This window comes from Rosa rugosa, chromosome 6 (assembly GCF_958449725.1).
Source record: "Rosa rugosa chromosome 6, drRosRugo1.1, whole genome shotgun sequence".
Taxonomy (NCBI): Eukaryota; Viridiplantae; Streptophyta; class Magnoliopsida; order Rosales; family Rosaceae; genus Rosa; species Rosa rugosa.
Window position 1 is genome coordinate 23,610,004 of NC_084825.1, and position 22,878 is coordinate 23,632,881.

General features: G+C 38.3%; 2 protein-coding genes and 1 long non-coding RNA gene across 4 annotated transcripts; all 3 read left to right on the top strand.

Moving 5' to 3' along the window:
• The first annotated feature begins 11,082 nt into the window (after positions 1-11,082).
• On the top strand, positions 11,083-11,794 carry LOC133714546 (uncharacterized). The gene is made up of 3 exons (XR_009848707.1): positions 11,083-11,430; positions 11,513-11,621; positions 11,704-11,794. It is a non-coding gene; the product is annotated as an uncharacterized LOC133714546 (long non-coding RNA).
• Positions 11,795-11,982: 188 nt separating this feature from the next.
• On the top strand, positions 11,983-22,244 carry LOC133717748 (uncharacterized). Of its 2 annotated transcripts, XM_062144470.1 has the most exons (14): positions 11,983-12,107; positions 13,758-13,817; positions 17,888-18,499; positions 18,619-18,831; positions 18,931-19,023; positions 19,141-19,254; positions 19,435-20,055; positions 20,210-20,494; positions 20,599-20,870; positions 21,049-21,222; positions 21,330-21,437; positions 21,539-21,608; positions 21,701-21,799; positions 21,905-22,244. In XM_062144470.1, the coding sequence occupies exons 3-14, from the start codon at positions 17,891-17,893 to the stop codon at positions 21,998-22,000; spliced, it is 2,754 nt and encodes a 917-aa protein (XP_062000454.1). In that variant the 5' UTR covers positions 11,983-12,107; positions 13,758-13,817; positions 17,888-17,890; the 3' UTR covers positions 22,001-22,244. The 2 variants fall into 2 exon arrangements, 1 of the variants encoding a protein (XP_062000454.1); XR_009849910.1 differs by lacking the exon at positions 21,905-22,244 and having other exon boundaries at positions 21,368-21,437; positions 21,701-21,770.
• LOC133716428 (uncharacterized) lies at positions 14,161-17,617 on the top strand. Its single transcript, XM_062143141.1, has 3 exons — positions 14,161-16,555; positions 16,618-16,856; positions 16,970-17,617. The coding sequence occupies exons 1-3, from the start codon at positions 14,161-14,163 to the stop codon at positions 17,615-17,617; spliced, it is 3,282 nt and encodes a 1,093-aa protein (XP_061999125.1).
• Positions 22,245-22,878: the final 634 nt, after the last annotated feature.

Below are 22,878 nucleotides of genomic sequence, written 5' to 3' on the forward strand. Positions count from 1 at the left end.
TTGAGTTTTCCAGTTGAAATTATCTGGTTCTTAACATTTGATCCATGCTGTTGCTTTTAATTCTTAAAGTTACTACAGGTGTTTCCAGATTTTGAAGGATATTCATAGTTGGCCTGTTCAATGGTTCATGAGCTGGTAAGTGATCAAGCATTGCCTTTTCCTTATGCATGCCTATTTTCAAAAGCCAACTTTACTGCACCATGCTCTTTTGAAAGCTAATGCTGCCATCTTTAGTTTTGATCTGTATTTGGGCATCATATAGTAATAGGCTTCCCTCTCTGCTAATGCAATCCTTCCACTGCTGTGGGTGTATATGTTTCTTCTTCTTTTTGTTTATTTGATCGGAAACAGAATGATATAACAAAACTTCAGCTGTGTCCTGTTGTCTGTAAGACTATGCTAAGTTCACTAAAAACATAGTTATATAGAGCATAGAAAAATAATCTGACCCACAAATTTGGCTGATTCCTGAAGCCTGATATAGGATTGTCTAGAGTCACATTATTAATCCACTTCTGACCTAAGGCAATTCATTGGCTAGTTTTCAGTTTGTAATTTTTGTGAATAGGTCAGCAAAAACTTGAGAGGAACGTTTGGTGTAGAACTGACTCTCTTATCAGTGGTAATAGCTTTTGCTAGCTTTCTTCCTCTTTGAGTGCTTGTTATCTATAATCGTAATTTTGGTGTATTGTAAAATGTTCTGGCTTTTCTGGGTTCTTAAAATGAATTGCTATCGACATTGCTTCTACATGGGTAAGTACATGATGGTATGACCTCGTTTGTTGAATTAATATTGTGGTTCAAAATTTCTTTCTGGTTGAGTAGAGTTTTATGGAAGGGGGCAGAAAAAAGAGTGAATGATTCATATTTCCTACAGTTATGATTCGTTTTCTTACTGTTTTGTGGGGCTTTTTATTAGCATGTCCTTCTGTCTATTGTAAATTAGAAGGAAAAGGAACTTTGAAGAACTTTTCTGTATATGCTTCACTGAACATCTACAAGAAGAAATCAAGAAATTGTTAAGAAAGAGAAAGAATACATAAAGAGGCATTACGTTTCAATTGCAGGTTCTTTGCAAGAAATTTCAAATAAGCTTCTGAATCTAGGGAAACCCAAGGATGTGACTGTTTGAGGGCGTGCAGTAGCGTTTAAGCGGATGGACATGCAATATGTGGAGTACTCCCTGGTGAAAGCAAGACGTGTAGCGGTGTAGGCTCCCATTGAACTAGGATCTACAGAAGGAAAGCATTTACCATTCCCATGGTTCTGCTTCCATTTTTCAAGCATAAGACTCCTATTAAACTGCCTGAGCATGCACATCAGCAAAGTGCGGTTGTAGAGGGTTCTAGCTAAAAAGAATGTCTTAGATGATCCCATTTATGGCCATAAGCTCCTGCGTTGGGCAAATCAGATATTTTCATTTGGATCAATGGAGTCCTCTTGAGTTTCATATATGATATTTTCATTTGGATCAATGGAGTCCTCTCTCGGGTCGGATCGTTTGACAAGGAATCTTTACGAGCCTGCAAACTGCGTAAGGTAATCCTTGTCAAAAATATCAAGATGACATTACATGCAATTTATAAATTTAAAGTTTCTAAGTTTCCCTCTTTGCATTCGATCTAATGGAGAATTCAAAGTAATGGATTTTCATGTAATTCAAACGGACGTTATAGGCCAACAAGAAAGCAAACAATGTAGTTACATTTAATTAGAAAGCTTTCAAGTAATTCTTGCCAACTTAAAAAGAAACGTACCCAAGTAATTTTATTCAAGATTGAGGAAATTTTTGATCCATTGAAACAGAAACAGACTCAGAAAATAAACAAAATTCTGTTTCAGCTTGGGTTAGAGCTAGATTGGAAGCATATCTGGTTAGAGGTTTATTCATCTCTTATTCGTAGTTTCCTTCGTTATCCTCATTTGGTGCCTTGGTGTCTTTGAGTTGCATGGGGTAATTGTTTGCATCAAATGGCTCAAATGGAATTTCGTTCCTCACATATTTTCAGATAAGGTAATCAAGTTGCAGATGCTCTTGCTAATTTTGTCTGTTTTTCTAATGGTCTAGTTTGGTGGGACTTTGCACCACCTTTTATTATAAATCAATTGAAGATTGAGATTTATGTTTAAGTAAAAGGGAATTTGAGAGAGATTGATGAGAGAATTGTATTTCATTATTGAGAATAAGAGCCCTATATATAGGGATTACAAAGTACATGTTCTAATGTTACAAGGAAAACTAATCCGAGTAGGACTAGGAATTCTAGAACCTTCTCTCCTATTACAACCATGAAACTAATCCTAGTTTGAATAGGCACACAAAACTGATTTTCCTTCAACACTCCTCCTTGTGCCGCTCAAATTTGGTGGTGACGCTTCGTCCGTTGCCTCGTTAAAAACCTTGCTCGAGTGAAAAACCCTGTGGGATAAAAACAAGCTCGAGGAGGAGAAAAGAGTACAACACGTCCTTCACTTCTTCGAGATCGAACATGTAGACATCATAACTCCCCCTGATGTCGATATCTCCCCCTGATTGCTACAATCATGGGAATTCCGATAACTTTCTCAATCCGATGCTCTTCACATGTTTCTCGAAGGTGGATTTAGGTAACGACTTAGTGAATAAGTCCGCTACATTATCTTCTGATCAGATTTGATTCACTTCAATCTTTAGAAGTGATTGTTGTTGCTGGTTATAAAAGAACTTAGGCGATATATGCTTGGTGTTGTCGCCCTTGATGAAACCTAACTTCATTTGCTCAATACAAGCTGCATTATCCTCATAAATGCATGTAGGTTCATCCGTGGTAGACTTCAAACCACAACTTCCTTGAATATGTCTAATTACAAACCTTAACCATATACATTCACGTACAGCTTCATGTAGAGCAATAATCTCTGCATGATTTGAGGAAGTAGCAACAAGGGTCTGTTTTGTAGACCTCCAAGATATCGCAGTGTTTCCCATGGTAAAGACATAACCCGTTTGGGAGCGACCTTTGTGAGGGTCAGAGAGGTACCCTGCATCAGCAAAACCCATCAAAACATCATTGTCATTTTGATGGAGTGGAGGAGGGTGAGGCCGACCACCCTTGGTGGTGGCGGTGGCAACGTTGCCGGCCATGGCATTTTGGACGATCGCTCTTGAGCCAATTTGGTCCGATCTCATCCTTCCGTCATTCCTTTTCTCTTTATAGGGATAGAATAGGCCCATATCAATCGTACCTCTTAGGTATCGAAAGATTGTCTTTACACCAATCCAATGGCAGCGTGTTGGCGCAGAGCTATGTCGAACTAACAAGTTCACTGCGAAGGAGATGTCCGGTCTTGTGCATTGAGCTAAGTACAATAATGCGCCTATTGCACTTAAATAGGGCACTTCAGCCTCTAATGATTCTTCGTCCTCATCCTTTGGACGAAACTGATCTTTTCCGGGCTCAAGACTACGGCTGATCATGGGAGTACTCATAGGCATTGCTTTATCTTCATTAAAGCGCCTTAGATTTTTCTGAGTATATACAGACTGATGGATCAAGATCTCATCACTACGGTGCGCGAGTTCTAAACCGAGATAAAACCGTGTTTTCCCAAGATCTTTCATCTCAAATTCGGATTTCAAATATTTAGCAGTTTCCTTTAACTCATCTAGAGTTCCAATTAGGTTCATGTCATCGACATAAACTGCTACGATTGCAAATCCGGAACTTGTTCTTTTAATAAACACGCATGGGCATATTTCATTATTAATATATCCTTTCCCAATCAAGTAGTCACTTAGACGGTTATACCACATCCGTCCGGATTGTTTTAATCCATATAGTGAGCGTTTTAATCTTATTGAAAACGCGCTCCGTGGTTTAGAGCCACTTAACTTGGGTAATTGAAGTCCATCTGGGACCTTCATATATATCTCTGAATCTAGATCCCCATAGAGATAAGCTGTAACCACATCCATAAACTGCATGTCAAGTTTTTCGGAAACTACCAAACTGACAAGGTAGCGGAACGTTATAACGTCCATTACGGGAGAATACGTCTCCTTGTAGTCGATTCCAGGGCGTTGTGAGAAACCTTGCGCCACGAGGCCGGCTTTATATCTAACCACCTCATTTTTCTCATTACGCTTTCTAACAAAGACCCATTTATGGCCAACAGGTTTTACATCTGGGGGTGTCTGCGTTATAGGCCCAAATACCTGTCTCTTTGCTAGTGAATCCAATTCAGCCTGGATTGCATCTTTCCATTTAGGCCAATCCGCTCTTCGTTGCCATTCTTCGACAGAGCGAGGTTCGATATCATCATATTCTATAATTCCTTTTGCAACATGATATCCAAATGCATCATCAATTTCCATAGAATTTCTATCCATCATCTCATGTACACTAGTGTAGCTCATGGAGATCTCTCTATTCTCTGGAATTGGTTCTGACATTGGAGCGTCACCCAATGATGTCTCTTGGACATAACCATAATCTGGAATATCCTCATGAGATGGATTATTTACATCGATGATTAATAGATTATTTTGTGCCAAACTCGCTTTCTTTCTTGGGCGAGAATCCATCGAACCTATAGGCCTCCCGCGCTTCCTGGTAGGAGCTGTGGGCCTAGCCACAACGTCACCATCACTATGAGAGGGGACGTTGGCGCCATGCTCAGGTGCCCTTGAGATGGCGTCATGTCCTCTAATTTTAGGGACATCAATCCTTGCAGGTATGTGTGATCTCAAAACTTTAGCGATATCAGAAAACGCATCAGGCATCGATTCTGCTACGTTCTGAAGATCGAGAATTCTCCGCACTTCAATTTCGGATTATGCAGTTCCGGGATCAAGATGAGACAGAGTGGGGACAGACCACGACAATTCCTGTCGTTCCTGTTGAACATTTATGTTCTTATCTCCCCCTAACGACGGGAAGACTGTCTCATCAAAGTGACAATCTTCAAATCTAGTGGTAAAGAGATCGCCTGTCAAGGGTTCTAAGTAGCGGACAATCGTTGGAGAATCATATCCAACATAAATGCCTAATCGTCGTTGAGGACCCATCTTGGTGCGCTGTGGCGGCGCAATTGGCACATAAACTGCACACCCAAATATACGTAAGTGTGAGACATCAGGCTCATACCCAGTCACCATCTGGGACGCAGAAAAGGGTTGAGTGGCAGTAGGTCTTAGATGAATAAGCACAGCTGCATGCAATATTGCATAGCCCCAAGCAGAAATAGGGAGATTGGTGCGCATTACCAATGCTCTAGCAACCATTTGTAGTCGTTTAATGGCGGCTTCTGCGAGACCATTTTAGGTGTGAACATGAGGAACCAGATGTTTAACTTCAATCCCAATGGACATGCAATAATCATCAAAAGTTTTTGATGTAAACTCCCCAGCATTGTCTAATCTTATAGACTTAATAGGATGATCAGGGTGGTGAGCCCTTAACTTAATAATTTGGGCTAGGAGTTTAGCAAATGCAGCGTTCCTTGTGGACAATAGCATGACATGTGACCAGCGTGTCGATGCATCAACCAACACCATAAAATATCTAAATGGTCCGCATGGTTGTTGAATAGGTCCACAAATATCACCTTGGATTCTTTGCAAAAATGGTATATTTTCTTTAGTGTCCTTTGCATAGGATCCTAATTTTGCTAAAGAGTAGGCTTTGCAGAACGAATGATGGGCTTGAGAAACAACCAATGAGGATTTTGGTTGAGCCATGAAGTCACAATTGACTTTAGAAGTAGAAAGAGGAGTCAAACAATGGTCCATGGCGTCAAAGCCATGTTGTTGTCGTAGGGGGTAGACGGCGCCGGCCCTAAGTGGCCGGTCTTGCACAGTCTTGGTGCCGTGAGGCGCAGGTGCATCTCCTCGAACCAATTTTTGGTTTTTACTTCTCTTCGTTCTGAAAAATGGATGTCCGTGTGAAGTCTTTAATATACGGATCATCATATCACTACCTGGGTGTCCCAGACGGTCATGCCCAAGCCTATATATGTCAGAATCCCATAAATCATCTCTCATAACATGATTGGATTCAATTACTCGAATAGTGGTTGCATACAACCCACTAAATCGACACATAAGTTTCTCTAAGACTCTTTTATGTCCGTAGTCATTAGAGGTGATGCAAAGGAACTCTTGTCCATTCTCACAATGTGTTTCCACATGAAAACCATTGACTCTTATGTCTTTGAAGCTCAAAAGGGTTCTTTCAGCCCTAGGAGCGTAGAGAGCTTCAGTGACATTAATGATTGTGCCATGTGACAACAAGAATTGAGCTGGTCCTCGACCATGAATCAATTTAGATGACCCTGCCATCGTAGTCACTGAAGATCGAGTAGGCGTCATCTCAAGAAATAACTGCCTATTTTGAAGTATGGTGTGCGTGGTAGCACTATCCACGAGGCATTCTAGCTCTCCGGGAAACATACTTGAATGAATAAAGTTAGAATCAAAATCGACACTTTTTTTCAATAAAAGTCAATGATTACGTCAAAGTTTCTAAATTTAATCCAAAAAGGATAATCAAGCTTAGACAAGTAGTAGTTACTCAATCTGTTTGGTAATTCCAATTTGGTTGTGACCAGGTAAGGTAAGGCGAGATTTTGGTGGAGCGTTGCTCACTTTTAAAATCATTCTCTCAGTTCAAACCTTTCCTAGACATCACAATTACTCTTGAGTACGCCTAGTGAGAAAGAGTTATAACCACTGTCTTTGTTGATAGTGTCCAAATTTTAGATTTGGATTGAAACCAATGAAATTTATATGGTCAAATTTTTATGCTTACGAACGCTCTTAGTTCGTATATAGCGTGAATCCCCACGATTCCGCTTTCAAGAATCGAACCCACGTTATAAGAAAGGTGGGATGTAGAAGAAGGAATTTTGTAAGTCCCCGAAGAAAAATAAAATAAATTTAAATTTCAAAAATGGGAACAACTTACTAGTGAAAACTTACTCATGAATTTCGGAATTTGAAATTCTCAATACACGCGCGTGTTGATGCAAGCGTGTAGGATTGCAGGCGTGCTATCGATCCTGGTTCGGGGATTGCAAACTATCATTCAATCCCTGCTGTGTGGCCGATATAGGTCTGGCCGAGGTAAGCAGAGGAGCTAGCCGACGGATGCGTGAGCAGGGGTGCGTAGGCACTGCAGGGGCAGGCACGCAGATGAGGCTAGCGTGGGCTAGGAGCTGCTGCAGTGATGCTTGAAGGTGGCAGCAGCGGTTTTCAAGGATTTTTTGTTGAAATTCGGAGAAGATTTGCCTCTGAACAGCTTTCACTTCGATTGGTGTACAGGTCTCAAAACAACTCCAATAAGGCTGAAATTCGGAGGTCCGATAGAAGACACAGAGACGAACAACTTTGATGAAGGAAGCATTTTGATCTGAGGTACCTATCAAGACGTTTCGAGGCTTTCAAGCAGGCTGATCTGCACAGGAACGAGCGTCCTGCTGTGCTGCAGGGGCAGCAGGCGTGCGGCGATGCTGCAGGGGCAGTAGGCGGCACACGGGTGTGTAAGGGCTGCAGGGACAGCGTGCAGCGCAGGGGCGCGCAGGTGGGCAGCAGCGGCTAGTCTAGCACGGGCTAGGTGCAACGGTGAAAAGGTGATGTTGAAGAATTTTCTGGTTTTGGATTTTTGATCTCAAGGTTAGGGCTCGTGCTGATAACGTGTTTAAGTAAAAGGGAATTTGAGAGAGATTGATGAGAGAATTGTATTTCATTATTGAGAATAGGAGCCCTATATATAGGGATTACAAAGTACATGTTCTAATGTTACAAGGAAAACTAATCCGAGTAGGACTAGGAATTCTAGAACCTTCTCTCCTATTACAACCATGAAACTAATCCTAGTTTGAATAGGCACACAAAACTGATTTTCCTTCAACAATTTATAATAAATTGATACTTGATCATTTTGGTTCCATGATTTAACCAATTGAAGATTGAGATTTATAATATAAATATAGAATTTAAAATTTGCAAACCATTCCATTTTATCAAACTGGATATAGAATTATTATGACATCAGTATGAAATCAAACAGTCTGTCCCTAATTATGTGTTTGGGAAAAATTGGTCTGTCCCTAAAAAATTTGTCTCCAAATGGGTTTTCTCTAGTAGTGATGGGTAATGTCACATTTATCGATTTCCAGTTTAGATTTTGTGGATCACATAAAATCCTTATATGCCTACTAATGTGGTCCAACTTGTTTATTAGTTGTATTTCGAAAAGTATACCTTCCATGAGAAACAAGGTGGAGGAAATTGAATTTATCAAAATCGATCGTTGGATGTTATCGTGATAAGAAGAAAAGGTTATCGTCAAAATTTAAGCTATTTTCGTCGTTGTTTGGGTCTTGATCTACTAGGTCAACTCTAAACCCTAAATACCACATAAAACTAATATGCACATAACCGCTCACTTGCAACTTCTTTTTTCGATCAGTCAACTCTCACACTCTCATGGGTATCAGCTGTATCAATCAATATAAAATTTTTGGAAAGTTTTTGTCCTTGTAGTTCAGCTCCTCTTAGGGAAGTATAAGTATATAAAGGATTAACTGCTTTGTTTGATGTGAAATGACGACGGATCTGGTTAATTTTTTTTATGCAGTACATATTAATACTCTATAAATGGATGGGTGATGTTAATTTTATCAATTTTTAGTTTCAATTTTTTGAATCGCACAAAATCCTTATATGCCTACTAATGTGGTGTAATTTGTTTATTAGTTGTATAAAAAATATACCTTCCATAAGCAACAAGGTGGAGGAAATAGATTTTATCAAAATCGACCGTTGGATGTTATCATGATAAGAAGAAATGGTTATGGTCAAAATTTCAGCTATTTTCATCGTCGTTTGGGTCTGGATCTTCTAGGTCAACCCTAAACCCCACATAAAACTAATATGTACATAACCGCTCACTCGCAACTTCTTTTTTCGATCTGTCAACTCTCACACTCTCATGGGTATCAGGTGTATCAACCAACGTAAAAATTTTAGAAAGTTTATGTCCTCACGGTTCAGCTCCCCTTAGGGAGGTATAAGCGTATAAATGGTTGACCACTTTCCTTGATGTCAAAATGACGGCGTACCGGGTTAATCTTTTTTACACAGTACCTGTTAATGCCCTATAAATAGATGGGTAATGTCAAATTTATCGATTTTCAGTTTTGATTTTTTGAATCTCACAAAATCCTTATATGCCTCCTAATGTGGTGTAATTTATTTATTAATTGTATAAAAAAGGGCTAAATATTGTTTAGTACCCTGTGGTTTGAGCCTAACATCGATTCAGTCCCTCGACTTTCAATTTCATCAAAAACATCCATGTATTATCAAATCTCATCTAATAGGTCCTTCCGTCAATAATCCGTCAATTGGAACAGTTAACTCGCTGACGAGGCATGACATGTCAGATCATGTGGGCCCCACCTATCAAGCAAAATTCCAAAATTGCCCCTACCTCTCTCCCAGCTCCAGAAGAACTCGGCTTGGAGCTCATATCTTCCTCTTCTCTCTGTTTCAGCATAATTGGGCTCGAAACTCTTCGAGAATGCAATGCTCTCTTTGTTTCAATTATTTCTTCATAGATTCTCTGTTCCGATTTAACTCGTTCTCTGTTTTTTGTATTTAAGGATGACCGCCACCATGCATGCCAAGATGAACCGCAGGAATCTCAACCAGGTCGACCTCATCAGAATCTGGTTTAACTCTCTCTCTCTAATTCTTCTTTTGCATTTTACTTTTCACTTTCATTTTTCAATTTCGCCTAAGATATTTGGTGTTAATCCGATTTTGTTCGTGGTGTTGATGATTTGACAGCCAATGCGGTCCTGAGCAAAAGCTCATTGGTCTTGGAAGGGGCCAGCTGGATTCTGGCAAAGTCCTCGTTGGTTTCGGGGTCAGCCGTGTATCTGATTCCGGCGACGCAGCAGAGAATGAGAGGTGGGATTCTGACGGAGGAGGCGAGGAAATCGACATGGGTTTGGGCGTGCTTGGCGTGGCCTTGAGGAAAGTAGAAGACTTTGGAGTTCACCAGAGGCATTTGGACGATGCCGTTTTCTTAAGTGCCAGCAAGTCCTCTCCGGCATGTCCTCACCGTTGATGAATTTTTGTGGGATTTTTGTGATCTGGGTTTTTGTTCAATTTGGTTTTTATTGGGTTTTTTTATGATTTTCTAGCTTGTAAGCTTTGGTTGCTGGCAAATTGAAGACTATGAGCTCTGTTTGAATCTGATTGTTGGTTTGATTTTATTTGAGTTCCCAAATTTGTTGTTGTGATCATTTCTTTCAAATTTTAGAAACGTAAGAGTTAATGGGGAGCTTGGCAATTTGGATCCTTTGTATATAAATGTTCAGAAAGATTTCAACACTCTTTCATTTTCCCTTCATCTTTTGTTCTACCAAAAATCATGTAAGTGGTATTTGTTGTTTTGGTTGTTAAAATCTTTGATGGCCATTTTGATTGAGTTTTTGTTGATTAGGTTATTTCATTTGATTCCTTGAGCAGTTTGCATTTGATTTGGGTGTGCACAATGTTGTTTGAATTTGGGTTTCTGGATGCAAGTTTGAGATGATTTTGATTTTGTATTGACTTTAGTCGAGAATTGTTGTTGTCTTCGATCTTCACTAATTGGCACTATGTCAATAAACCCATCAGACGACAGAGCTCAGATGACAGAATGATGGTTTTCTGTTGTCTGAATAATTTTAACGACAGAATGAAAAAATTCTGTTGTCTGAATATAGTGTATATCATGGTAAATGAGGTTTCTGAAAAAGGTTTTGTTTCAGACAACAGATTTCTGTTGTTCATTAAACTGAGATTGATTTAGTTTTGGTTGTTTGAGATTTTATTTTGTGTGAAAGGAACTGTTTCTAAAAGTTGTGTTTCAGACAACAGATTTCTGTTGTGCAAGAAACTGAGATTGATTCTCACTTGTTTGGTTTTTTTTTTTTTTTTTCCCTTCCTTTCTGTTTTTTTTTTTGGCACAACGTGAAGACATATTCGTCTAACACTTAATCATATTTTGGCCCGACAAATTCGTCAAACTGATAGAAACCTAGAAACAGTCTCTCAGCTCGCTTTCGCTCTCAAACCAATCTTCTCCCTCGCTCTGGTACACAACAGAAATCTTTGAAAGGAAAACCCAATCCAACATCAATCTCGATCGATTCATGGTAGCTTAAATCTTAGCCATCTTCTTCTTTCCCTTATTTGCAGACTCCTCTTCGATAAGCTCGACGAGCTTCTAACTGTTCTGTTCAATGAATCAACCCTAAGTATTCATCTCACTTTGCCTAGGCAGCAACACAGGCGGTTTAAGCGGAGCCTGTTATCTCTTTAACCCAAAAGCTGAAGAGAAAAGTTCAAGGCCAAGCCCACTGATTACTACCACTTCTCCACTCACGAAGAGATGGGTATTCAATCTCTCTCTCATTCTTTCACTTTTTCCTCTATTTCTATATATTTGCAAGGTCTCAGCTTCTTGGTGTTTTCCAGATCTAGATGAATTTGTACATGAAGAGATGGGTTGAATCCAAAAGCTAAAGAGAAAAGTTCAAGGGCAAGCCCACTGATTACTACCACTTCTCCACTAACGAAGAGATGGGTATTCAATCTCTCTCTCATTCTTTCACTTTTTCCTCTATTTTTATATATTTGCAAGGTCTCAGCTTCTTGGTGTTTTCCAGATCTAGATGAATTTGTACATGTTTTGCACATTCCGATTTTGAATTTGGAGTTCAATTGAAGATTCAAAGCTAGTTAGTTCAAAAAAGAGGTAATTTTACTCCTTCATTTTTTCTCTTGCTTTACTGGTAGTGGCAGTATGGCCTTCCCTCTTCGGTCCTCGCTCTTTCCTCATCTATGTGATGAAATTGTTTAACTTAAATTATCAGTGATATAGTTTTATCCATGTCTTTGCTTTGCTTTTTAATTTATTTGTTTTGTTTTTATATCAATTTTTTTGCAGGTTAGAGATTTGGGGAACCTAATTGGGTTGTACACAGAGTGGCACTCTCATTTGCTGCTCAATTACTCATTCGATCAGTTTGTGCATGAAGTGCAACAAGTGGTGGCCACAAAAAGAGTCAAGGTATCTGATATCCTCCTTCTCGCTCTTGATTTTAGATCCTTTTAAAAATTTGCTTCAGATTTTGATTAATTTTCAGTCTTTTTGAGTAGATGTCTCTCAAAGAATTGAGAGAGAGATTTTGATTACTTGTTTTGACAATTTCTTTGATCACTAAGTCATGTGTTTGTTCAATAACTGGGATTGTTTGCAAATGTTTCATGCACTAGCTGCAATTTGAGGGCATTTCTACTTGTAGTTATAGAACAGTAATCTGAGATAGAAAATTGAAATACAAATTACTTCTTTAGTGATGAAGTTAACATTGATTTGTGGAGGTCGTATTTACGTTTATATGTAGTGTAGCTTTGATATTCAATAGATTCTTCAAAGTAGTGGGTTAAGCTGTTTGGGTAGTTCTATGCGTGATAAAAGAAGGAACTAAACATATTTCATATAATTGGCTCTATGGAGTGTGTTTGTGGGGGGGGGGGGGGGTGTCTGAGTGTTACTTTTTGTAATATAACCTTATTATATATGACATCCAAATGCATCAGAATAAAAAGTAGCATGTAAAGGGAAGTGGGCTCAGGGTTTCAAAAAGAAGATGGTGGAACTAAGAAAGGTGGAAATCTTATATGAGTTGTAAAGGTCGTACCATTTATGTGCCATAACAGTCCTACTAAAAACAGCTGATATTGGGTAAAATATTTGTGTTCGATCCCTCTTTCTTTGCATATAGTGGGTGCTTTGTCAAAAGTGAGCATGTAATTCCTTGTTGTCTACATTAGGCACCACTGCAAAAGCAGAACCAATAAAATCATTCATGCTTGGTTTATATGAACCGGTAATATTTGTGCACATTAACAGAACCATATAACTTATGATTTATATGGTACATGTTTTCCTTGCTTGATCTGTGTGATGCATTTTAAAACTGGTTTCTTCTCAAAATATTTGGGGCTTGTATTTTATTATTGCATGTTAATTAATTATATATTGTGGTGGGATTTGGTATTATAAATTTCATATATTGATCTAATTGGCTAATTTTAGATTGATAAATGGTTAATTTAATAATAAGCAGAATAAACAAAACAATTCTGGCGAAGAAGGCAAGAAGTATAAGTGAAACAATTCATACAAAATGGGTTTGGAAGTTATTAATAGCCTTTCTTTTGTTATTCGATCACCTTATGGATTGGTCTTTGATCATCCCCTTTGTTTGTCTAGTTATTTATTAAGTAAGAAGCTATTTTTCTATATTCTAATAGCTATGCATATTGTTTGATCTCTCTGACTTGAATTAAAGACCCAGTACAATATTGCTATCCAACTTTTGCTAAACAACATATATATATATATATATATATATATATATATATATATATATATATATATATATATATTTAATTACACACACACCATATTATATATGCGATACCTGAATCGAAAAACTTTGCTACATGTCTAATAAAAGAGCCACAGAGAATGTGCTAGCTTGCATATTATAGTAATTAAGTAACTACATTTTTTGGTTCCATGAATGTGCGTAATGTGCAATGATGATCCAATGAGATTATTGGCATATTACCAATTTATCATGCAAATATTTAAACCTTTCAGCCCAAATTATTGGTCATCCAATATATCTTAACATGTTCTTGTATGCAGGTCTATTTGATACTTGACTAATTTAGCCTTGCTGGAGAGCTCCAAGAAACAAACAAGAAGGTGAGATTATTTGATCTATCCTGCAATCTTTCCACAATCTTTCCACATTTATCTTTTTCTGAAGTTAAAGATATAAGTGACTTAAATCATAATCTTGATAACAAAGTTTTTAATTTGCTTTGTCTAAAATGGTCTTCTTTGGTAACAAAGAATATTAATAATCTTGATAGATCTGGAAATGAGTATAATTCAAGGAAAGTATGCAACTGAAAAATATATTGTATGCAAAATGGTTTAAAGTTCCTAACAAATATGTATTTTCCTCTTAGTTTAAGTATATATCATGATCTTAGCTAGATAAAATGTTAGAATTCTAATTGTTTTATATGTTTGTATATATAAGATGGATAAATCATGGATGAAAGAAGATAGAAGATCACTAAAGTTTCAGATAGGACTTGAAGAATTTTTTAAGTTTGCGTCGGCTAATGCAAGGGACACAAATAGCATATGTTGCCCTTGCTTGAAGTGTTGTAACAATGATTTTTGGTCCATAGGGGTGATTAAGGACCATATATTTTTTAATGGTATAGATGTCAACTATAGGCATTGGAAGTGGCATGGAGAACCATCAACTTCTGCCTTGAATGTTGCTAGAGGGGATTCTGAAACAGTTGAGATGAATCCTGATTTTGGGATAGAAGAGGATGAAGAAGGTATGAAGGGTAGTGAGGATGAGGGGATTTCGGAAGACTCGAATGAGTTTAGGAAGTTTGTAGAGGATGGAGATAAGCCCCTATATCCTGGTTGTACTAAGACAACCAAGTTGAATGGCTTGATACAAACATTCAATCTAAAAGCTAAACACGGCATGACTGATGCTTGCTATTCAGACATGTTAATTATGATTGGCCTATTGCTTCCTGAAGGGAATGAGTTACCAGGGTCAGTTTATGAGGCCAAAAGAACACTGCGCTCATTGGGGATGGAGTATGAAAAGATTCATGCTTGTCCAAATGACTGCATCTTATATAGGTTGCAGCATGCTGATGCAACAAGCTGCCCCACTTGTGGTGAATCAAGGTGGAAACTAGGCAGGGACAAATCCGAGAAAGAAGGGGTACCCGGGAAGGTATTGTGGTACTTCCCACCGATCCCAAGGTTCAAAAGGATGTTCCAATCAACTGTTTCAGCAAAGGAACTGACTTGGCATGTCAAGGATAGAAAGAATGATGGAATGATGAGGCATCCAGCGGATTCCCCAACTTGGAAAATGATTGACACAAAATGGCCAGATTTTGGTGTAGAGCCTAGGAACCTTAGACTAGCTCTTTCATCAGACGGGTTTAACCCACATAGTTCTCTAAGTAGCAAATACTCATGCTGGCCTGTTATACTTATCACGTATAACCTTCCTCCATGGTTGTGCATGAAAAGGAAGTACATGATGTTGACATTGTTAATTTCTGGACCTAAACAGCCCGGAAATGATATCGATGTCTATCTGCAGCCGTTGATTGATGATCTGAAAGTGTTGTGGGATGGGGTTGAGAGAGTATATGATGCTGTAAGAGGAGAGTATTTTACATTGAGGGCAGCACTGTTGTGGACAATTAACGATTTTCCCGCATATGGGAACTTATCGGGAAGCATTGTCAAAGGATACAATGCTTGTCCAGTATGTGTTGAAGAGACCAAACCGTATAGGTTGAAGAAGTCTAAAAAAATGGCATTCATGAGGCATCGAAGATTCCTGCCACGACATCATCCATATCGAAAGCAAGCTGCTGCTTTCGACAACACTGTAGAGGAGGGTGAAGCTCCTAAACCATTAAGTGGAGAGGAGGTTTTGTCAAGAGTTCAAGGTCTTGATTGGCCATTTGGCAAAAAAAACCCTCATCCCCCTTATAAGGGTCTTGAAGATCAAAACAGACCTTGTTGGAAGAAAAAGTCTGTTTTCTTTGAACTTGCATACTGGAAACATCTTCCGGTAAGACATAATCTTGATGTGATGCATATTGAGAAGAATTGTTGCGATGCTATCCTTGGTACGTTGTTGAATATTCCGGGGAAGACTAAGGATGGGGCTGCTGCTCGTTTAGACATGGTTGATATGGGTATACGCACTGATTTGAAGGCTACAAGCACTGGAAAAAGGGAGAAGTTGCCTTTGGCTAGTTGGAACTTGTTCCTTGATGAGAGAAAGATCGTTTGTAGTTCATTTTTCAATATGACTGTTCCGGTTAGGTTTTCATCCAATGTACGAAATCTGGTGTCAATGGAGGATTTAAGACTCGCCGGTCTTAAATCACATGATTGCCACACTATAATGCAACTTCTTCTCCCAATCGCACTACGTTCAGTTTTAGAGAAACCGGTTCGGTATGCAATTATCCGGTTCTGCCTATTTTTCAAAGCAATATGTAGCAAGGTGATCGATGTTTCAAAGCTGGAACAAATGCAAGCAGACCTGGTTGATACAGTTTGCCTGCTTGAGAAGTTCTTTCCACCCTCATTTTTTGACATAATGATTCACCTAACTGTTCATCTCGTTAGGGAAGTCGAGTTATGCGGTCCGGTCTTTTTTAGATGGATGTACCCTTTCGAGAGGTACATGAAGGTGTTCAAAGGATGGGTGAGAAATCGACAATTTCCTGAGGGCTGCATTGCAGAGAATTATATTGTTGAAGAGGCAATTGAGTTTTGCTCAGAACGTATACTTCCTGAAGATGCTACCACTGTTGGGATCCCTTTGAGAACCAAATCTGGGTTTTTAAATGGCTGCAAGCCGTTGTCAGGTGCCACCATGATTAGTGTGAATCAGAAGCAGCTAGACCTAGCTCACCTTTGTGTATTACAGAACACGGAAGATGCAATCCCATATTTCACGTAAGTGATATTAATTCTTCTGTTACAATTTTAATGTTGTACTATATTAACGTACACATTCATTTAGGTTTTTCTGCTCATTTCATGCATTTCCCCCTTTGCAGTGAGCATATGGAATTATTGAAGTTAAGTTTCCCAAGGTTCATCAAAAATGAAAAGTGGTTGAAGCAAAAACAGAATCTTACCTTTGCTGGTTGGTTAAAGGAGAGGGTACATAGCTTATTCTCTACTCTATTTTATTTAGGGTTTAGGAAGTAAATTATAAGTTTTGTTTGACTCAAAACTTGTGTTGTATGCTCTTTGACATATGATGTAATTTGCAGGTTGCAAACGAAATGAGATTTGCCGATAATTCTATTTCAGAAAGTATCAGGTGGCTCGCAGGTGGACCGAAAAAGGAGGTCCCTACTTTTAGTGGATATCATGTTAATGGGGTTGATTTCAACACTATTGCGCGTGACAAAGTCAGATCAGTTCAAAACAGTGGCGTTTTTTTAGTTGCGGATGCAATGCAAGTTGCTAGTGCAAAGGATAATAACCCCAAAACCGATGATATGGACTTCTACGGTAGGATACAGCAAATCTGGGAGGTGGACTACTACAAGTTTAGGGTACCGGTCTTTATGTGCGATTGGGTTGAGTCAGCCAGGGGGATTAAAGTAGATGAACTTGGCTTTACTTTGGTTAAACTGAATAGAATAGGGCATTTAAATGATCCATTTGTCTTAGCCACGCATGTCAAACAAATTTTCTACATAGATGACCCCCTTGATGATCAATGGTCAGTGGTAATACGATGCCCGGATAGTGACTACCAAGGGGCTGGTAATGATGAAGAGCTAGAAGATATTGAAGTGGCGCAGCACCCATTTATTCCTATAATGCCATCAATCGAGACATTTGATGATGTACTTGGTGAAGAGCCAAGCTCCTACATTCGAGATGGCAATGAAGGAATATGGGTGGATTAGTGATTAGGAAAAGAGCTTAGTGATCTGAATGTATGCATTTTACTATAGGTTGGGTTTCGTTGTTTAGTTTTATATCTACGTACTTTGTTAAGTTGCAATAAAGTTTTTGTTATATAAAGACTACTTTGATTCTTGCATTTCCTGCTTCACTATTGCTTTTGTTGATTTTTGCCTAAGTATTTGTTTCTTGTTTAATAATTAATTTCTGTTTATCTGAATAATTGTCATGTTATTTAACATGTAGCTAACTACATTTGCTCTTTGTTTCAGATAATGTCGCCGTCCACACGATCATCAGCATCTGCAAGATCCATAGCACTAAGGATTAGGAGTGCGGCGATGAAACGATCAAGATCAACATCTGCCATACCAATAAATGCAAGTATTTCAGAGGTAGCTTCCTCCCCCAAAAAGCAGGTGACTCCACGAAAAAAGACTACTGCACAAAAGAAGTATAAAACTACTAGAAAACCTTCCTCTCCCAAGAAGTGTCAAACTACATCAAGAAAAGTGAAGCTGATCATGACTGCTGAGTTGAAGAAAGGAGCATCATCAAGTAAGTCGTCCAAAAAGTCAAGTTCCACAAACAACAAGGTCGCTGCTCATGATGATGATGATGATGATGATGATGATGAAAACGTAACCGGTGGATTAAAGTTGTTGAAGCGAGGGATGGTAACTATGAGCCGCATCACAAATAGACTTATCCGAGGAAAGAAGTTAACTGTCAAGTTCAATGATAAAGGGGAACCTGTTGGTAAGGTGGCAAATGAAATGCAGTCTTACATAGGAGTGTTGGCTCGTACAAAGATCCCAATCTCAATACCGGATTGGAGAGACGTGGATCCAGACGAAAAGGAAAAAATTTGGGAATCAATAACGGTACTTATACTCATCATAGAGCTCAATTTTTTCAAATTACATTGACAAACACATGGTTTTAATGTTATTGGACCACTATTAGTACTCTGATTTGAAATTTATTTTTGCTACGTGTTTAGGATGCATTTGTCATACCTAAAGAATGTCGGAAAATGGTGATCACATCAGCTGCAAATAAATGGAGAGAGTTCAAGAGCAAGTTGACCAATTTATACATTATCCCTTACATGAATGAACCTGATCTCTTGGAATTTCCACCGGATGATTACCGAAGCATAACGAAGGACAATTGGCAAACCTTTGTTGCTGACAGGCTTTCAGCTAGTTTTCTGGTTTGTTGTTCATTTAATGAATTTTGGTTTTTGGTGGAAGTTGTTAAATCCTACAGTAAGTCACTGCAATATGTAATTTTCTTTTGGTTTGGTTTGCAGGAAGTACGTGAGGCCCAAATTATGAAACGAAAGGAGAATAAATACCCTCACCGTATGGCACGCAAAGGGTATGCAAATTTGCAAGAAGAATTGGTGAGTTTTAGTTAGATGGCTACTAACTTGCTAAATGTTTTTAATTATCAGTAGAAATATCTTTAGTTGATTATCTAATTGCTGATTTTTTTTTTTTTTTTGCTTGTGGCCATTTAGTCTAAAAGTATGCCGTTGGAACAACTGGATCGAGCTACAATGTGGATTAAGGCAAGACAAGATAAGAATGGTCAGTTCAAACAAGCTGAGGTAGAGGAGACAGCAAAAAAAATTGTAAGTACATGTAGGATTAAATCTGGGCTTTTCTACACATTATGATTTACAAGTCCTCTTATGTGAACCTACTTTTTGTCTCATATAGTTGGACTATTTCATGGCTTAATTTAGGCATGAAAGTAATGCTACTCGACACATTTATTGGGATGGTCGTATAATGATATTATTTTCAATCAGGAAAACTTAAAGAAAAGGGAGGCTGAAGGGGAGATCACCACATCTGGGTCCGATGATGTGCTGACTATTGCGTTGGGGAATCCCGAGCATCATGGAAGGGTTAGAGGTGTTGGTGGGACTGTGAAGCCGGCTGCCTATTTTCATTTGCCAAAACGGCAGAGAAATATTGTGGAAGAGACAGTGAGGTCATCAGTGAAGAAGATATTAGAGGAGAATGATTGTTTAATTGCTAAGGAAAGAGCTAAATGGGAGGAGGAGAGAGATAGACAGTTGGCTGAGGAAAGAGCTTATTGGAGTGAGAAGATTGCAAGGATAGAAGCAAAGATTGACGGGAAGGAATTGGCTGTTGACACACCCAAATCTGCCACACTAGTCAATGAAGTTGGTTCAGGACAAGGGAGCTGCTCCCGGCCAGGTGAAAAGGGTGTAAATTATAATGGAGAAACTGAGATAGTGATAGCTGCAAAGAAGAAATTGGATTTAAGAGACGATGTGAACAATATTGTACCTGAAAAGGAACTTGTGTATGCCATTGATGAGAAGGCAAAACCAACTGCGGTATTGGAAGAGAAGTCAAGAGGTGTCTTTGCTGTTCCAAGGGCAAGAGTAAATGATGCAGAGGTAATTTCATAGTTTCCTAATCAAAGTTGAATTAGACATGTTATGCCGATATAGCTTTCATTATGTGAATGGTGAAGAGGTAAATTTCATAATTGCATAAATCAAGTTGAACCTGTCATTTCTATGCTGAACTTGTTATGTTATGTTGGTATAGGTCTCATTATTAGGTCAGAATGAGTGCAAACTGGCCATTGATTCGGTGGAAAACATTGTAGCCATTGGAACAATCATTAATGTCGACCTTGAGACCAACCAGCAAACTATCCATGGCGTTTCATTGGGAGAGGAAAATGTACGCGTCTCTATCATTCGGACTTTGGTTCATGAAGCTTTGCTACCATTTCCCATAAAAGATGAGATAGTGACGGTTAAGGATGCCATTGGGACTTGTGTTGCTTGGCCAAAGAACCTAGTCATTACCCCTGCAGCAGAAGCCAAGGTAACTCAATTTGTTAGTCTTTACTTGAAAATGGATGTCACTTGGACAACTAAACTGATAATGTGATATGGCAGTTTATACTAATTGATTTTTTGAAACAATAGAAAAAACTAAAGCGTAAAAATCAAAAGAGGACAACAATAGATATGTTGGAAGATAATGAAGATTTGGGAAACCTGCCACCAAATCTCCCAACAGCTGTGGGTGCCTTGTGCATTTGGGCCAACCATGAACTGCGAGATGGGGCCACCATCTACACCACTTTTGATGCAGAAATTTTTGGTCATCGAAGGAAAGCTGTTGTCTTTAGAAGTGACATCTATGCCATGGCAAACATGTTGGAACTATCAGGAGGTTGCATTGTTTTTTTCATGAGGTAAATACATTAAAACTACCTAGCAATTGTTTATCATTCAATTGGAACAATCATGATGTTTATGTGTTTATGAGGTAATCAATATATTCTAGGTAGCCGCATTGTTGTTTACATGTTTCTGATTTATCTTCGGCCGATTAAGTGTTAATATTATGAATTTGAAATGATTTTTTTCTAGCTACCTTCATGATGTTTTGAAGAGGTCTAAGATGACTGAGATGGTAGCCTTTGTCGATCCTGATCAAACGGGTGCACTCGGATGTGGAAATCCTACTGAACGAGCTCGATCTTTGTCTAATCGGTTCCAAAAGGGAAAGCCTGGCCAGATTTATTTGGTGCCGTATAACTCAGGGTATGTAAACTGGATTTACAATAATGAGATTGTTATGTTATATTGCTTCTAGGTAGCTACTTTATATAAACTATCTTAAACTGAAAATGAGTTTTGTTGTGGCATAGTTCTCATTGGATGTTGTCTGCTGTGAATCCCAATGAAGAGATCATTTACTTCATGGATCCGTTAAAGAGGCGCCTCATAACTGGTGAATGGAAAACAATTTTGGATAAGTACGTTTCTTTTCCACTATATAAGTTGATCAGTACTTGATGTTAAGGATACATTATATAAATGCTTTACTTATGTTGGTGTTTTGCTATTCATTTTGAAGCTCCATTAAAATCTACAATGCGAACAAGAATCGGAAAGGGAGGAAATTAATCCAGTGGAAAAATCTTGCTGTAAGTTGATAAAGGGATTTGAAGTATCCCAGCCTCTTAATGTTTGACATAGTAAGTAGTTCTTCTGATATGGTGCCTTGTGTTATTTTCAGGGAATTCCTGAGCAAAATGGTGGCAAGAGTTGTGGTTATTGGATCATGCGTTACATGAAGGAGATAGTGGAAGACACAAATTTGGAGTTTGCTACTAAGGTATTTGAGCAGCTTCCAATACCATTATATACTTTATTTCATGGTTTGATGAATATAATCTTCAAATATCATATATACTATGTTTTTTTTTTTTTTTTTTTGCAGTGGGACAGAAGAACAAATCTTGTTTACACAGAAAATGATATTAATGAAGTTCGGGCTGAATGGGCGAAGCATGTTATGAAGTTTGCACAAGTGTAGTGCGCACAAAGAGGATCTGTGGTATATGCGTAGTTAGGGCTAGCTGTTTTTGTGCATATTGACATTGAATGCATAGCTAGATTATGGAGGGTTTTTTTGCCCAACTAATATGATCGACTTTTGCCTTTATCGATCATATTTTGACCTCCTAACAGATTACTCTTGTAGGATGGATTGATGGTAATGTTGAATATTGATGTAGTTTGCTGGCTGATTTAAATGAAATGGCTTTTGACTTGTTATAGCTGGATGTTGTTATTGTGCTTACTAGTCAACACAGGTTTTTCAATATATGTTATGGTTATAATACAGCTCATACAACATAAATACCGAAAGAAGCTGATGTTGCACTAAACATCAGACAACAGAAAGGCCTAGTTATAAGACAAATCATACAACATAAATACCAAATCAAGCTGACGTTGAACAAAACCTCAAACAACAGATATCTGTGGTTATAAGACAACTGAGACAACATAAATAACCAATAAACTGATACTAAACCTTACATCAAACAACAGAATTTAACCAAATATCTGTTGTCTGAAACAACAGAAAATCACAGAAGAAACGGGCCATCTATATTCCTTATGAAAACCAGACAACATAAAACCATAAAATCCATTGCTCAAAGTTAATTACCACAACAAAACGTACAAACCAATGTTGTTAAAGCAAACTCAGAACGACAGTAACTTTTGAAACTATTGTTTATAGTGTTGTACATCGACATATATCTGTGGTGTGAAACTCAGTCAGACGACAGAACATCTCAAGAATCTCTTTTACTCACACGATTTAATTATGTTGTTTGAATAAAAAACAAACAATAAAACGTAATAAATATATGTCGTCCACAATAGATTCACACAACAGAA

What these genes read in the sequence shown, in the direction of transcription:
- LOC133716428 (XM_062143141.1), top strand. Translation starts at nt 14,161, where the DNA reads ATGGATAAATCATGGATGAAAGAAGATAGAAGATCACTAAAGTTTCAG. An exon ending in TGGCTGCAAGCCGTTGTCAG is followed by an intron (nt 16,556 to 16,617) that starts GTGCCACCATGA and finishes TGTGTATTACAG; the next exon opens with AACACGGAAGATGCAATCCC. An exon ending in CTGGTTGGTTAAAGGAGAGG is followed by an intron (nt 16,857 to 16,969) that starts GTACATAGCTTA and finishes TGTAATTTGCAG; the next exon opens with GTTGCAAACGAAATGAGATT.
- LOC133717748 (XM_062144470.1), top strand. Translation starts at nt 17,891, where the DNA reads ATGTCGCCGTCCACACGATCATCAGCATCTGCAAGATCCATAGCACTA. An exon ending in AAATTTGGGAATCAATAACG is followed by an intron (nt 18,500 to 18,618) that starts GTACTTATACTC and finishes CTACGTGTTTAG; the next exon opens with GATGCATTTGTCATACCTAA. An exon ending in TGGAAAACAATTTTGGATAA is followed by an intron (nt 21,438 to 21,538) that starts GTACGTTTCTTT and finishes TTCATTTTGAAG; the next exon opens with CTCCATTAAAATCTACAATG.